General features: G+C 40.8%; 1 protein-coding gene across 1 annotated transcript in view; it reads right to left on the reverse strand.

Annotated features, from left to right (window-relative positions):
• Positions 1 to 15,899, reverse strand: part of prex2 (phosphatidylinositol-3,4,5-trisphosphate-dependent Rac exchange factor 2) — a 132,413-nt gene that overhangs the window by 64,748 nt on the left and 51,766 nt on the right. The window contains exons 14-19 of the mRNA XM_084746923.1: positions 11,679 to 11,754; positions 9,850 to 9,922; positions 6,470 to 6,612; positions 6,051 to 6,143; positions 3,762 to 3,910; positions 2,610 to 2,695 (exon numbers count right to left, since the gene is read on the reverse strand). Of these exons, the coding sequence (XP_084603049.1) occupies positions 2,610 to 2,695; positions 3,762 to 3,910; positions 6,051 to 6,143; positions 6,470 to 6,612; positions 9,850 to 9,922; positions 11,679 to 11,754 (620 nt within the window). The remainder of the gene's footprint in view (positions 1 to 2,609; positions 2,696 to 3,761; positions 3,911 to 6,050; positions 6,144 to 6,469; positions 6,613 to 9,849; positions 9,923 to 11,678; positions 11,755 to 15,899) is intronic.

The following is a 15,899-nucleotide window of genomic DNA, read 5'->3' on the forward strand; positions in this document are numbered from 1 at the left end:
AGATGGAAGCAGTAGCAAGATTAACTGTGGACATATGGACTATCCACAACACAGTTATTTTATCTGCGTTATCTTGTATTCTAGCTTTTCATAAGGAGCTTTCAGTCAAAAAATATTAATAAAATAAAAAAAGATTAGCCTCGGACAGTACACACACACGCACACAGGCTACTGCATGATCCCCCCCCGCCTTACATCTGGTGACGATATTAACTATTGCATATTATCATGCAGGTGAAAGCAGAATCCGGATGAGACAAACACCGGCGCGTCCCAAAAAAATAACTGTCACATCTTCCACATCCTGTACACAAAATTGGGTTGAACAACATTCCTTTTTCGTCTTTGTATTTGTAACTTTAGTTTCCTGTTTTGGCAGCTCAGGAGGAGTGTGAGAGCGAGCGAGGAGAGGAGGGAAGTTGTTTATCTGGGGTAGACGAGGGCCTCTCTGAGGGATGTGATTCAGACCATAAGAGAACTTCAAGGTTTAAAGCTATCAGAAGGAAGTGCATGGCAGACTAAATATTCCTCCCATTTGTTTTCATAGTTCCTTATACACACACCATGCATACCTTGCATAGCAATATACAGAATCTGTATTCCTCTAGTCAAGTATTGAGAGAATGAAAGTATTGGGCTGTAGTTCCTCTACTGCCTTTGGAGGAATAAGGTGATAAGTGTATCGGCAGACAGGTTCACTGCACTAAACAATAGAGCGGAAACAGAGGCTCCAGTCCAACACAACAACACGGTCCACACATTACAGCCTGGACAAGTGTGGCATAAGATAAAGCAATCTAACATTCATATCATTGGAATTAATTAGAGTAAGAAGCAATTTGGATTGTGATTAATTCGATTGTCTTTTTCCTCTTCACCTTATGGCACTATTATCATATAAGACTAACAATATTTCTGTTTGGCTTTTAGGCTTTGTAAGTTAAAATTGCACAGGGCAGATACGACACAAACAGTAACTTAAATATACAAAGTTTGTGACTTAAATACACACACAAAAAAAAACTATAAACGACAGGCACCAATAATCAAAATAAACAATGTTCTATGGCCAAAGCAGGCCACATCCATGTCATCCACAACCATGTAGCACAAATTATAAGGTAATTTACAGAAAATGTGGATATAAGAAGACAAGCTTCTTAAGATAAACAGCTGGTGGTGCTAATTATCCACTGAGGTTCATTAAACTATAGTAGAGGAAGGGGCCGCAGCAAGATGATTAAAATATGACATTTCTGTCAGTTTCATCCACTTGTTTTTGTACGGGTGAATGGGAATGATTCTAACGATTATACAAAATGCAAGCAGTCAGCTAAAATAATTGCAATCAGATGGTTATGTGATAATTGCAACAGGTCTAATTGCTAGGATGTAATAATTGGCACTGAAGCTGATGGAAAATATAATTGGTTTTGCAGGTGTTTGGTCACAAACCAAACCACTGAAGGTTTGACCTGTTAGTGGCACTACAGGACAAGTTAAGGTAACGTCAAAGTCAGTAGGATTCATCCTCTCGGGACCTTGAAAGTCAAAGGCAAAAGTTCAAGGTAATCCATCTTGTAATTTTAGAGATATTTCAATCTCAGCTAGCTAGCCTGACTAAAATTGGTGCGACAAACTGCATCAAGAAACTAACAGATGAAGAGAGGACACTGATTGCAAAGTGACCTCAAAGAAGCGCGACACACTATAGAAACAACAGCTTACCACCAACAATATAATGTAAAACAACCAGAATACAGAATAATTGCAACCTAATATTAATTTCATGATGGCTATCTGTGTAACCGCTCTTTGTCTCACCTCTTCCTGTCTTTCAGTGTCTCTGCCTGTAATTGGTATTACCTGCTCCTGTTGACCTCAGACACCAGGGGACACAGCAGCTGTTATGACAATCCAAGGGATTAGACACCTCCTACATCATCAGCTTTGTCTCGGGGGATCAGAGCATCTACTTAAACACACAGCAGGTTCCCAGGCAACCGCATCATCAGGCCGACACGCACACACACACACACACACACACACACACACACACACACACACACACACACACACACACACACACACACACACACACACACATATACCCAGCCTATTTCAACCCTGCTAGCCCACTTAGATTGCTTAAAGAAAAAAACAAGATTCAATTCCCCTGAGAACGGCCAGACAAGGCCACGGATTGTTTTTGGATTGGATCCTATCTTGTGCCAACTCTGATAGCAATTGCTACTAAACATGCTGTGTGTGCAGGAGAAACAGAGGGACGAAAAAATGCTGAATGTTTCTCCATCAGGAGGAGGAGAACCGCAAAGAACAATGTGAATAGCTACATGGGAATTATTGTGATGTGGAAAGTGACTGATAACCAGATAATTGTCCGTTTTGGCAGCACCATTAACCAAACACTTGAGCCACACGGAGAGCATGAGCGGGGAAAATTGGTCTCTTGTGGCCAACTCACGCACACCCCCAAAGACTGGTGTGGCAGCTGCTTGCCAGCTGTGCTGCAATAACAGAAAGGTGACGGGAGGCCTGTTTTCTGATGGAGCCCGACAGCACAAGTGGCGGAGGCGGCGATCGCTTACCTCTTCCAACAGCGTGGACCACAGATGGACCGAAACCACGAATCTGGAAACCCAACCCATCGGCCGAGTCGGGGATCTTCACTGTCCTGGAGACAAGAGGAGGGAAACGGGAAAGCTGATGAGGATCTCTCTCTATCATGGGACATGTACATATATGTAGTCATTAATGGACCAGTGTGTAGGATTTAGTGGCATACAGCAGTGGGCTTGCAGACTGCAAACACCTCACATCACCCTTCACTTCCAAGTATGTAGAAACAATGGTTGTGAAATGTGCAAAAAATGCGAAAGGCCACATCTAGAGCCATTGTTTGGTTTATCTATTCTGAGTAAAAACATGACATGCACAGCCTGCTTACCAATCAATTTTTATTAGCTGATACCTGTGGAAGTGTGTCATTGATCTGTGACTCCAACAACTATCATGGGTGACGAACCTGCATGCCAGCACAAAATTGCATGCTCTCCCAGTCACCCAAACAGTCAGTGAAAAGAACAGGTTTATTTTTTTTTTGGCTAAATGGTATGACTAGTACAACTGGCTGAAATATAGCATTAAACTAGACACTGTATTCTGTAAATCTTGCTACCACTTTAATATTCATGTAGAGGAAACTAGATGTGGAACACCCAGTTTTTCTGCTGGACACCTACAGTCCTTTTTCTAGTTACACTAGTGATTAAAGCATAATGTTTTAAACACCCACTTTTTAAGCATTTTGAGAAAATAGGACCGAGGAAACACATGATTTAATCAACATTACTGTTACTAGCAAAGTCGCCCCCCCCCCCTTACGCTCCTGAACCATGTACTTGAATGAATTCATGAGAGAAGGAAGCGACTGAGAAATGCAGACGCAGTTGGATTGTTAATAGCAACATAAAATATTATTTAAGAAATACATTATTATCTGGGGTCCGACTTGCTGCTCGATCTGCTCTGCACAGCTTGAACAGGTATTCAGCCACCGCTGCACTGTAGATATCAAGGACTCATTGTAAGTTAACGCAAACACAATGACTGTTATTTTCAGGTCATTATACAAAAATGAAAATATTGTATTATATTCTACTGCCATACCCCGCCAATAGATCCCTGTAAATCTTACACATTGGACCTTTAATGCATATGTTTCTGCAGATCTGACTTACTCTCGCGGTTTGGTGCTAACCAGCACCCTGAGGGGTCCCTTGCTGTTGAAACACTGCCTGAGGAGAATTTCCACTTCAGAGAAAGGCCTGAGGAACACCAGGTCTCCATTTATGGCAAACAGCTTCTTCCCCACCTCCAGGCCAGCCATCTTACAACAGAATATAACAGAGAAAAGAATAAAAGATAGAAAGGTATCAGGTTTTAATGTAATACAGAATCACAATGAAATGTCTGTTTTTAGCTTTAAGTTAACTTTTCTGGCATAAAAACACCAATATTCCCAAAGGATTTCTCTATATCACAAAGAAAAGCGCACACACTCCCTGTCATATGGGATAACTTTTATCTATGAGTGTACAGCTGGATCCCGTTGTGGATTTCATTGTCCCAGACTGAATATTTAAAAGCAAACACACACAACGCCAGTCTCTATGCAATCCAGACCTTCCAGCCGCATTCAGTGCTACTTTCGGGACTGGAGGGAATTACGGGTCATGCGCTCAGATTGATCACATTTGCCTTCAAACTCCTCTGTCCCATTTTCATCTAGCAGATCAAAGCACAACACCAAAGCAGACCTCAAAAATATGGCGCCCATTTAATGTGCCCTATTTCTGCATGAAAATGCTTCTAAAGTTAGCATCAGTGTCCATCAAACAAAGCAGGTTTAGTTTAGGAAATAGCTAGAGATTTATAATTTTTATGACTGATGATCGAACCACATTTTAACAACAAAAGGCTTCTGCTGACTGGCGCTCATCCACAATAAAAGCAGAATAACTTCTGGAAAACAGAATCAAAGGCAACAAAGAGGAAACACTGAACCACAGCCTGAGCACCACACAGACGAAAGCAGCCTTGGATCTTTGTTACAGCGGAGATTACATGGATTTACTCTCCACTGTACAACACTGCAGGTAAATCCACTCAGTAAGAATTAGCAGAATCAATAAAAAACAATTTTGTAAATCAATTAATTCAGCAAAATTGTTGTGCTCGGTGGATTTACAGAGACAAAGAGAATTCACATGATGCATGAAGAGTCCTTCATGGTTGAAGCTGCTTCATCAGTTGTGTTCCACCATCTAATTTTTTGATTATATTTATTATTCTATTGCTTTTCCATTACAGACAGGTGACAAACACACAAAAAGAAAAAAGAAAACAAAAAAAAACATGAGCATATCTGGGTTGCTCTGTTCCTACAAAACCTATTTGTTCCTGTGACATATTAAGTGGTTCATTCCTTATCCTGTTGTTGACATGAAAACATCGTCCATTTCTCCAGTTTCTCTCGACATCGTTCATCTTGAGCTCTTATCCCATGAGTCAAGTGCTTCATGACATAAATTTCAGTCGGTTTTTTGTTGGTGGTTCTGCCTTGTACCATCTCTTCACGATGACCTTTTTAACAAGCTGAAAGCAAGATTTTTACCAAATCATGTTTGCACCAAAGTCACACTTTTATCAGTAACCTGGATGTGCTGCCAGTGTGGAGATCCTGGGTCCTGGGATGTAAACTGAATGAATTTAACTCTGAATATTCAATTCAATCTGACACTGGGATGTCTAAACCACAGAAAAGTTCAAGGAAACAAGTGGAAACTGCTGAAATTTACAGAGAAGGAGAAACTGAGGTTACTAGACAGTGAAGATTTGTTTTAGCTGTCTACTTTGCCTTGAAATGACCTGACAATTTTGCCTTCTTTTTCCCATCCTGACATTATTACCCTCCGTTTTTGTTCAAGCCCACACACAGCTGAAGCCTTAAATGTTGGTTTGATGGTGTGTGGAAGGAGAGAGAGGCACAGCCTCAGCTCATCAATTATGTGTAATATTAAAGTCAAGGTAGGTGATCAACTGATCATTACATTTTGGGAATTTAACAAAAAAGACTTTTAGGATTTCATCAAAGTGTTGATAGTTCATAAAAGATGTCAACCAATGAGAGACTTGTTCATATTTGTTTGACCAAATATAAAAAAATAAATTAAATAAAAATAGTAGTAATAATAATGAAAGTACTACACATGACCTTTATAATTTTAGGAAAAAGCCTAAATACATGGGAATGATCTTCATTTATTGCACCATCTAATTTTTTCTAACCCTGCTCTGCTGAGGACATTAACTCTGTCCTCTTTATATCCATTATGCAGAAGCTTCCAAACACAAAATGCTGCATGGTGCAACATGTGCTGTATATGTGTGTGTGTGTGTGTGTGTGTGTGTGTGTGTGTGTGTGTGTGTGTGTGTGTGTGTGTGTGTGTGTGTGTGTGCATTCTCACCTCAGCTGGCGAGCCCTTCTCCACAGATTTGATGATGGGGACTCTGTTCCTCTCTTCCAGGGTGAAGCCGTAGCCTCCGTCACTGGGTCTTATCTGGGAACAGCGACATGTCTTCCATCAGCAAAATCCCAAGCCGGCAGACCAGGACATTTTCACAGAGCACAAACACGCACAAGAGGAGCAGATACTGGTACAGACAGATAGCAGCCATGGTACTATTTGCTCACTGCTCTGAAAAGAATGCTTACTGAGGTATAAAATGGACTTTTGCAGTGTTATGACTTTTCCCTGTCACAGCTGTGTGCTTCCTAATGATTTACTGCGCCTCTGGTTTGTTATGGCTACATTATAGCAAAGTTGCAGCAGATTAGACACAGATTAAGAGCTAATCAATCAATCAATAAGCCACCAGCGCTCACCAGCAGAGACTTGGAGATGACGTTCTCGACTATTTTCAGGTCGTGCTTCATGGGTTTGTGTTTGGTGTTGGAACCCTCCATCTCCTCGTCAGCAAAGAAACGAAACAACAAGGGCTCGTCCTTGAACTCACTCTTTTCCAAAACTGGAGGAGGTAACAACAGAGTCAAGGGTGAATAAATGTCAGACAAGCAAACATACAACTGAAACAAAACTTACAAGGCCAGATCCATACTCTGGTCTTCTTGTCTTTGTGGTTTGTTTTCTGCACGATTTGTTTTTTATCTGTGCTGTTTTTTTATCTTGTTCTCTTGACTGCAAGTCAGGTTTTCCACTTGAAACAATAAAATGTCTGAACTGAACTGCTGAACAGACATTTTTCTTCGACTTACAAGTTTAAAAGTTTCAGCTCCTTAATGGCAGATCATGTACAAATCACATTTTTGCTGACAATCTTTAAAAGTATAATAGAGTTTTAGATTTGAAGGTTTTCTACTTTTCAAGGTGGCCAGTGATTTCTATTTAAACTGGATGAAAATCAATAACTGACTCTTGCTTGAGTTGTGTGATCGATCACTGTGAACAAGATGCATTACACACAAGTTTCTGACGCCCATGTTGCTGTGTATCATCACCACCTTAACCTAAAGCTATAACCTTGTTGGACAAAACATAGCATTAGGTGACAAATATGCTCATCTATCACGTCCCCCGGCTACCCAGAGGTGGAGACTAGATATCAAAACTGGAAATGCCATAAACAACAATGTAAATTTATGTTTTTGAATTACAATTTTGACAAATTTATATGCATTCATGTCACAGAAATATTCTGTGACCTTGCCTGAACCTTCACGTTTGCAATATCTTAATATATTAATGTTAATCACTCATGCTTCTTCAATCTCCCCTCTTCCAGTTGGATCAGTGAGCCAAAACAGTGGCCAGACACTGCTTCTATTGAATTACCAGGTATCATTAGGCTTTATGTTGTCTATAAATAGCAAAAACCCGTCGAAAGACAACTGCTGATCTGGGCCAGACTGAAATTTAGTTAGAGATGACAGTCTGATGCTGCTGTACTGTAACTTTACAACTTAACTCCAGCATCCTCCCATTCTCACTGATCTTCTTGTGGGATCCTTTCCTTTCCAGGGAGGGATGGGGAACCAGAGATTGTATGTTCATTTGTTTTACATCCTGCTATACAGGAACTTTTCAGCTTTTTTTTTAACTCTCTTATTATATATAATCATGAGTTTCCCCCAGAAGGGGCTGTGGCCGTGCCAACTCGGGCTGGATGGCATATTGCTGGTCTGACGTATAGCCTGTAGTTCTTCCTCAACACCAACTACAACACAGTGACATCACCGGATACAGGAAGAACAACAGATTTTGCAGCATGATGATGCTTTCCGCTGTGGCTGGGAGTTCCTAGTTGGAAATTTCAACTGGAACACTCCCTGCAGTTGGATTTCCAAGTCAGAGGAGCCTGAACAACTCCAGTCTCAAAAACCATGATGGCTGCTATGTGCATCAACAGTTTTGTGTCTCATTATATCAGTCCTACACACAGTACTGTTCAAGTTCTATCTGTGGACATGTTATGGTGTTTGTACGTGCAAAATACTCCGTAATACATCATACACCAAGCACAAAAAGTTTTCTTTCCCACATTTTGTACTGGAGCGAAGTCAACTGTGACAACATTCCCAGTTCTAACTTCCAACCTCTGAGGTAAATGAACTTGCGATGAGAACTCAGCTTTCCCAGTCAATATTGCACACACAGGAATTTATTGCTTCAAGTGACTATATTTACCATCAACACTGATTTTACATCCCCATAAAAAGTGGTAAATTTTCCCTTTAACTTAAGAGGTTTAAACATTATCAGTCACGTGCCAAACGGAGCATGCCCAAGCACTTAAACACCATGTATTGCAAAATGCACAAACAAACACTGTGAGAGGAAGGGAGACCCCACTTTCACTTCTGAATGAACCCAGTCTCCACGGCAACATAACGCCTTCACCAAGACTTCAGATTTGAAATGAAAAAATACCCCTGAGGGGAAAAACAGTTTCATTCTGACATTCCCTCACTTCAAGATCAGATACAGCACCAATAGTTTTAATAGCTGCATCATCAGGCCAAATAACTCAGTGGCACGAACGGTAAAATTACCCTGACGGCCGTGGAAGTGAGAGGAAGTCTGACGGCTGGGATTGCTATGTTCCATAGATGTAATTTGTAGTGTGGTACTTTGGAGCAGTTACATCATGGAGGTATGAGGAGACACGCGGTGACTCATACAGTAGAGTGTGTATGATGTGGACTTTGGCACGTGGGAAGTGCAGAGCTAAAAACAAGCGCGACTCGCATAAACAAACTGTCGTCATGGCTACTGACCATTTTGCACTTAAGCTGACAAACATCCATGTGTTATCTGCCAAGTTCTCACGGCTAAAGGAAACCATGCATGTAGCCTGCACTTGGATACTTAAGTTACACAAGTATGCATGAAGTTAATGATAGTATGCATGAATACAGTCACAGCCCTAACCACATACAAATTCATTCACTGGATTGGAAAAAGTTCTATTCCTGTAGCGTGTCAAAGGGATTATAAGTAGAAATGGAAAGGGAACAAGAGTGGTTGTGTTCTAAAACAGGATGCTAAATGCCAGAAGGCGCCCTCTGAGCGGTTTCTCCGAAGCATTCAACTCTCATTTAGGCTGGTTTGCACCAACAAGGATTAATTTTTAAATCCGATTAAATCATGGTTTAACTTTAAATTATGTCGCATTGAACTTTCAACCTAGCGTAAAATGAAGAAAGATTCAATTTAAACCTCTCTTCAACCTCCATTTAGTTTTTACTCTTAACCTATTAAATTTCATTCTGTACCAAAACTTCGAATTCCAATTTAAACTGCAATCCAGCATTAAATTTAAACTTTCACTTGAGAAAGATTAAATATCTGCCCTTTTGAGCTAAATAATTCTCTGCTGGGCCATCATAAGTTGGCTAACTAGGCCAACCAACTTTTTAGCTAGCTAGCAAACAAAATAACTTTTCTAAAACTTTTTATCTAGCTAGCTAAGATTTTCTTTTTAGCTAGCTAGCAAACAAAATAAAGTGTTTTATTTTCTTTTACGTTTTTTGCTAGATGCCAAACAATGTAACATTTTGGTAAACCTTGGTAAACTCCATTTCATTTTGGTTTACATCAATAAACGTTGATTTAATAAACTGAGATTAGTTTAGAAAAATCTTTGCTGGTGCAACCAAATCTCAGTGTAGAGGATTCCACAGTTTGTGAACAGAACTTTTTTTTGTTCGTCGTCTGTTGAAATCCTCAGTGATGAAATGTGCTGTACCGTGATGCATGAAGCCATTGTCGCACAGCTCCACCCCCAGGATCAAGGCTTCCTCCCTGGTTCTGCAGTCGCCCTGCAGCAAAAGACACAGAAGAGAGAGAAAGAGCGGATGCAGTGGGGAAAGGAGACAGAGTTAAGCAAAAAGGGTGGATAGAGTAAATGAGTCAAAGGGAGAAAAAGCAAAAGAGGATGATAGAGAGTGAAGTGGAAAGAGAGACAGAACAAAGGACATTGTGTGTTTAGAGAAATGTCACACTCACACCCTCCCCCTTTGTTCCTGCATCCAAAAGCTCTGAGGCCAGCAGAGCCGCTCCACGCTCCATCTCAAACACAGCCAAAATCGTGTGCATACTGTGACAGCTCTTGAAGTCCCACTGAAGGAGTGAGAGCTATACCGCTGGCCTGGGTCAAGCACATTCATATGGACTACCACACACATGTGCACATATACGCACACATAAGCATGTGTGCATATATGTCTGCCATTGATTCTGCGGTGGTCGCCATATACATTTCATTTCTTTGTTGTCATCCTGAACAGGACTATCAATCTGTCAACCTCAAAGCTTTATGTCAGCGTCAATAAAGCTCAGCTGTCCAATCAATTCTGCTTTTCTTTCTTCGTTTCCTCTCGGCTCCGCTGAAAGCCTCGAATCTGATGGCAAGAAACACTTTGTTGTCTCAGTTTCTTTGTTGCGCATTTGAAGTGACCCGCAAGACAACATATGTAAGAACTGAATCAGTGAGTTTCAAGTTATGTATTACTTCAGACTATTTGTCATACTAATTTTATAACTTGTTGAATCACAATTAGCTTGGAAACATTTTGTTCAACAGTGAGACAATATGATCACGTCACTCTCATATGATTCCATACGTGCCAACCTTGAGATTTCAAAAACAGGGAGGATTGAGAAAACAAAGTTGGGGGGGGGGGGTTCATACACAAATTCAAACGACAAACTTCATTTGTTTCCTGCATTCTCGTGACTTCTAAAGAATGACAATAAGTATACTTTTTTTTGCAAATGGGTGACTGCAGTCCTAATTCAAACTCGATTACAATAACAAAAAAATTTAATATCTTACAAATGTTCTTCTTAGAGTATTCTAGTTAGGCTGCCCTACAAAAGAATGTACCCACTTCCTTTAAAACTTTCCATAAAAATCAGGAAGTCTTTGTCTGTTCTATCTATGCTCAAATGCACTATGATGCACGTATTTGTTGTGTATTTGTGCAGGGTTTTTGTGTGCTTTTCTGTGCTTTTTTGTGATCTGTCTGTTTATATATTGAAGTTGCTGTTGGTTTTGTTTTTTGTTACCTTCCACCACCCCTTTATCTTTTGCTAGAAATGTTAATGTCTTGTTAGATAAATGAAAGATCAAGAATAAGGTGTTATATCTCTTTCTCTTAGTACTGTCTATTTCTTTCTCCATTTCACTCACTGTGGAGGACAAAGGCACAAGCATGAGTGAATAAAGAAGAATTGGATACAGCGGGAGTGAGCAGCTCTCTTTCACATCTGATGCGTGTCAGAAAACAACTTTTGGTGCAGCTGTGTTGTTGTCCAGGTGCAAATGGTAGCTTTTTAGAGTCATACAGTTTATACACAAAACATTTCAGAAACAGTTTGTAATTTAAAAAAAAGGAAAACATGGTGTGAAAATTTGTCACAAATCAGGAGAGATATGGGAGAATTGTAACATTTGGATGAAACCAGGAGAGGGCAATGAAAATTGGAAAGTAGTATGTATGTATGATTCTACTTGAAACTGACAGAATAATATTACTCATCCATTAATGTGGATGACGCAGTTTTAGGGCTTACCTGTGCAATAAGCCAGTCTATCAGCTTGTTGGCCATCACCACTGATTTGTAGGTCCGCAAATGGTAGTCCTTATCCCTGGATGAGCACAGAAACAGAAAACATTATGAGAAGGATTAGGAGAACAAAATTCTACCTTTAAACTTTAACTGTGCCATATTCTTATTGAACTCTGTGATTCACTTTAACTGTATTAAACCCAGATGGGGACCATGCAGAGAAGTAATTGCTTGGTCTATTTAAACACAATGCCTAAAAGAGGACTAATAATTCCCTCTGTCAGCGAGGCGTGGTCACTTTTCAAGCACTGGCAGTCGTGTCATAAATCTAAGTGAGTTTCTGACTGTTGGTGACAGCAAAACAGCATTCCTCGGAGCACGGCTGGTAACGGCCCCTGCAGTGTTTGGCACTTGGGTGCCCCATGTCAGTCTGGCGTTGCTGTTCTCAGTGTTAACCCACGCAGCCGCACAGACCCCCAGAATGCCGCCTGAAATGGAGCCGTGACTTTCCCATGAACGCAGGGGCCTCCCCGGGGACGCTCAGGGGCCGAGCTGCAGGCCGGGAAAGTCCACAACCACCGTGACTTACACCACTTCACCATTTCCACCACATGCAAACACTCACTCAGACACACACGCAAACCGCACACACACACACACACAGTTCAGACAAGTCAAACATGACATGTGGGCCAAGTTAAAGTCCAATCTCAGCTGTCTGGAGCGTGAGAGGCCGAATGCTGCCCCGTTTCCTCCACAATGGAAAGTTCTGTTGCGTAAGTGCATTTGACAGCCTGTGTTGGTCTCTGATGAGGACCCTGGTGTTGGTATTAGCTGGTGAGGCACGTTGCCCTGCCCTTGCCACGCATAAACCACTTGGACCAGAAGAGGAAGCCTGTTTCCCCCTGAATGGGATCCCAGACGTGGGGAGACTGGGGCTACAGCGGCTGGTGCACAGTGAGGCTGTCAGAGTGAAAAATGGGGGGTAAACAGCGGGCCAGTGGGCAGCCATATGTCCAGCATGAGGAAACAGCAGTGTGAGGAGTAACAGAGGGAAAGGTCAGAGAGGTGCTTTTTAAACTTGCTGTCCAAAGAGGAAAGTTTGCCTTGACATTTTGTTTGGGTAAATGGATGATGAAGGCAAATGTTGCTTTTTTTCAAAGCATTCTTTGGAATATATTATACAGAAGAGGCTGAAAGTTCAAGCTTTAATCAACTGTTTCGGTTCTGATGAATTACTCAAGTACAGAGTACATATCATTAGTTACCTTGAAAATACTACTTCTGCATCCATAAATATTGAGTTTCTGGAGGACTCTTCAGCATAATGAAGAAGACTTGTCAATATTTCTCTTCCAGTCTGTATGAAGATAAATTATGAGATGTTTTTTAAGCCTCTCTGTGGGCACACTGAAAACTTATTCCCATGGCTTATTAAACTGTGTGTAAACAGTATTAGCATGTTGTGGACACTTCTCATAAATATTTTTATCACTGGAGATGTAGGTACAAATAGTATCACAGCAAAGTATCATATCTGCACACTTCATATTTTCAAGTAAGGTACAACAAAACAAAGTAGAATTATTGCCCCATCAAACCAGTTAGGTTGATGTTTACATCCATGTCTGTCCAGACTGATATGTGTGCAGCGAAGACTTCAAAGAAATTTAATGAAAGTCATTAAGTGTATTTTTTTTTGGGCTACACTTAAGTTCCAGTGAGAAACATGCCATTTTCTCTCTGTATTTTTACAGAGGAGTATAGAGGACTGATAGATTATGTCAAAGTAAAGTTGACGGTCGACCTTTACATTTTAAAATATCATCACCTCATCATTTTAGTCTCATTTGCAGGTTGTAGTTTTACAAGTACAGCCACATCAATTCTCATAAACCAGAGCGTTACATAATAAAAACATATACAAAACATCTATGATGGAGGCATTCAGCCAAAACCACAAGGATATAGTTGAATAATGACAGATTCTGTGGTGGACACTTCAAACTGTGCAATCAGATCCCCTGGAGTCGATGAATTCACAGCTTTCTTGTGAGGAAGTGGAGCACAGAAGCTGTGTGTTGGTGTGGGGATAGTGTAGTGTACGTTCCCCTCTTCGCTTCATCAGTCTCGCTCTGCCAGGAAATTATACCTAATTAGGCAGGGGCTAGTTGCTCCAATTAAACTCTGGCATTCCCAGGCCCTGTGATGCATTGTACTGGGCGCTCAGTGAGAACACACTGCACAGATGCACTGGCTACCGACGCACACACACGCACACACACGCGCGCACACGCACACACACACACACACACACACACACACACACACACACACACACACACACACACACACACACACACACACACACACACACACACACACACCTCTAGTACAGCAACAAGACTTTTTACGTCAAGAGGTTTTGGCCTCAAAACAAACGCTGATGGACTGAATGCTGACACAAACACAAACAAAATCACCCTTTAGGCTTTTTAGTAGTTGGATCAAACAGAAACACAAAGAAGCTTCTATGCTGAAATACATGCAGGATGTGTTTGCCCCCTCCAGCCATGGCACAGTTTTATCGGTGTGAAATTAAAGCTTTTCATCAGGCCATTTGAAATCCAGCATAAACAGGCAACCTTGATGCGGCACTTTGCGGTAAAAAAAAACATTAGCAGCCTGCACCTCAACTTCTGATCAAATGGAATTTAAACAAATAAAAACTGAAAACCAAAACATGCCAACAAATTAGTATATAAAATTAGATTGCTCCACTTCTAGCTCCGTTAGACAAAGAGATGTTTCATCACATGTGCCAAAATCACTCAAAAAAACACCTGTTTTGTATCTGAGTTTAACTGACTGTTTCATTGGAAAGCTGGATGTTTTTGGTTTCACATGTTTATACTAATTACCAAGTGTATATCTGAGTAAAATATAATGGAACACAGAACTCCTTCTGATTTCAGTACTGAAACTTTGAACACAACAGCGCAACTCAGAAACCAAAATGGCTATAGTGCATCATGACACATGTTGAAAAACTGGAGTCAATGTTGGCTTCGGGCAGCACGACTCTGTGTCAGACCTTTCAGAGCACGGGATCAATATGCTGTTGGTCACAGTCAGTGCAGTGTATAAGACCTGTTTATTGTAAATAAATGGTCCCTGTATAATGTGCCATAACAGAAATGAGGCAATTTGTAGCTGTGATGAAAGCATTGAGCGTAATGACCAGAAATCACCTGTAAAGGAGGTTTGGATTCAGAAACAGGGGAAAGCACAAAAAAATGGGCAAATCATTTGACAAAACAAGCATAAGTCAAGGTCGACTTACTAGCTTATTTTAGTTTTTAACAATATTACATGGTCATTCAAGAAAATTTGCTTAGTTTTCAGAGATCATTTTGGGATGTCTCAGCCATGTTGGCTTACTTACTGTTAAGTACAGTTTTTACTTTTTTGGGCTGCTGACTCAGTGAAGAGAGCTGTACCTTGATGCATGAAGAGATTGTTGCACTCTTCCATCCCTAAGAGCAGTGCTTTTTTTTTGCTGATAAGATGCAATCTCAGTAGCTCTTTATATGTCATACATTTCTAGGACTTTTTGTCCATGCTGGCTTTAAGTACAGGCATGTCCACAGCCAGGAACGAACTTTTATGCTGATAAAGATCATGAGATGGGACTGAAAGTGCCAGAAAAATCTAGTTAGAGGACCCTGAGTGTGTTAGAGTTAGAGCGAAAGTTTTGTTAAAGTATTATTTAGATGACACAAGAAGAACTTTCATGTTGATCAAGACCATCTGATTGATTGTAAACTCCATAAAAAGCCAGTAAGAGGATTTTGAGTGGGGATGGTTGTGTCTAATTGCTATTTCCAAGGTCAAGAATATATCTTTCTCTTCTCTGCAGATGAAGACAATGTGCTGTGGTTGAAAGTCCCTGAAAAAATGCAACCTTGAGTTAAGAACGAGCCCTTTCCTTCACGTACGAACATTCAACAGTCCTGGAAATCAACTCTCAAAACCACCTAGAGAGATCATCACAACATTAGTCATTTATCTGTCTCCCACATGTACCCAAACTATTCCTAACATCTGATAGTCTCAATCTTCTTCACCACATCTGTGTTTTGAGACCAGGCAGATAAAACGCGCCAAGCTCGATCACCCACAGGCCCCGCCGCACTCCATCGCTCCATCTGTGCCAACTCCTCC

Source organism: Lutjanus erythropterus, chromosome 21 (genome assembly GCF_056507025.1).
Source record: "Lutjanus erythropterus isolate fLutEry1 chromosome 21, fLutEry1.hap2, whole genome shotgun sequence".
Lineage (NCBI taxonomy): Eukaryota > Metazoa > Chordata > Actinopteri > Lutjaniformes > Lutjanidae > Lutjanus > Lutjanus erythropterus.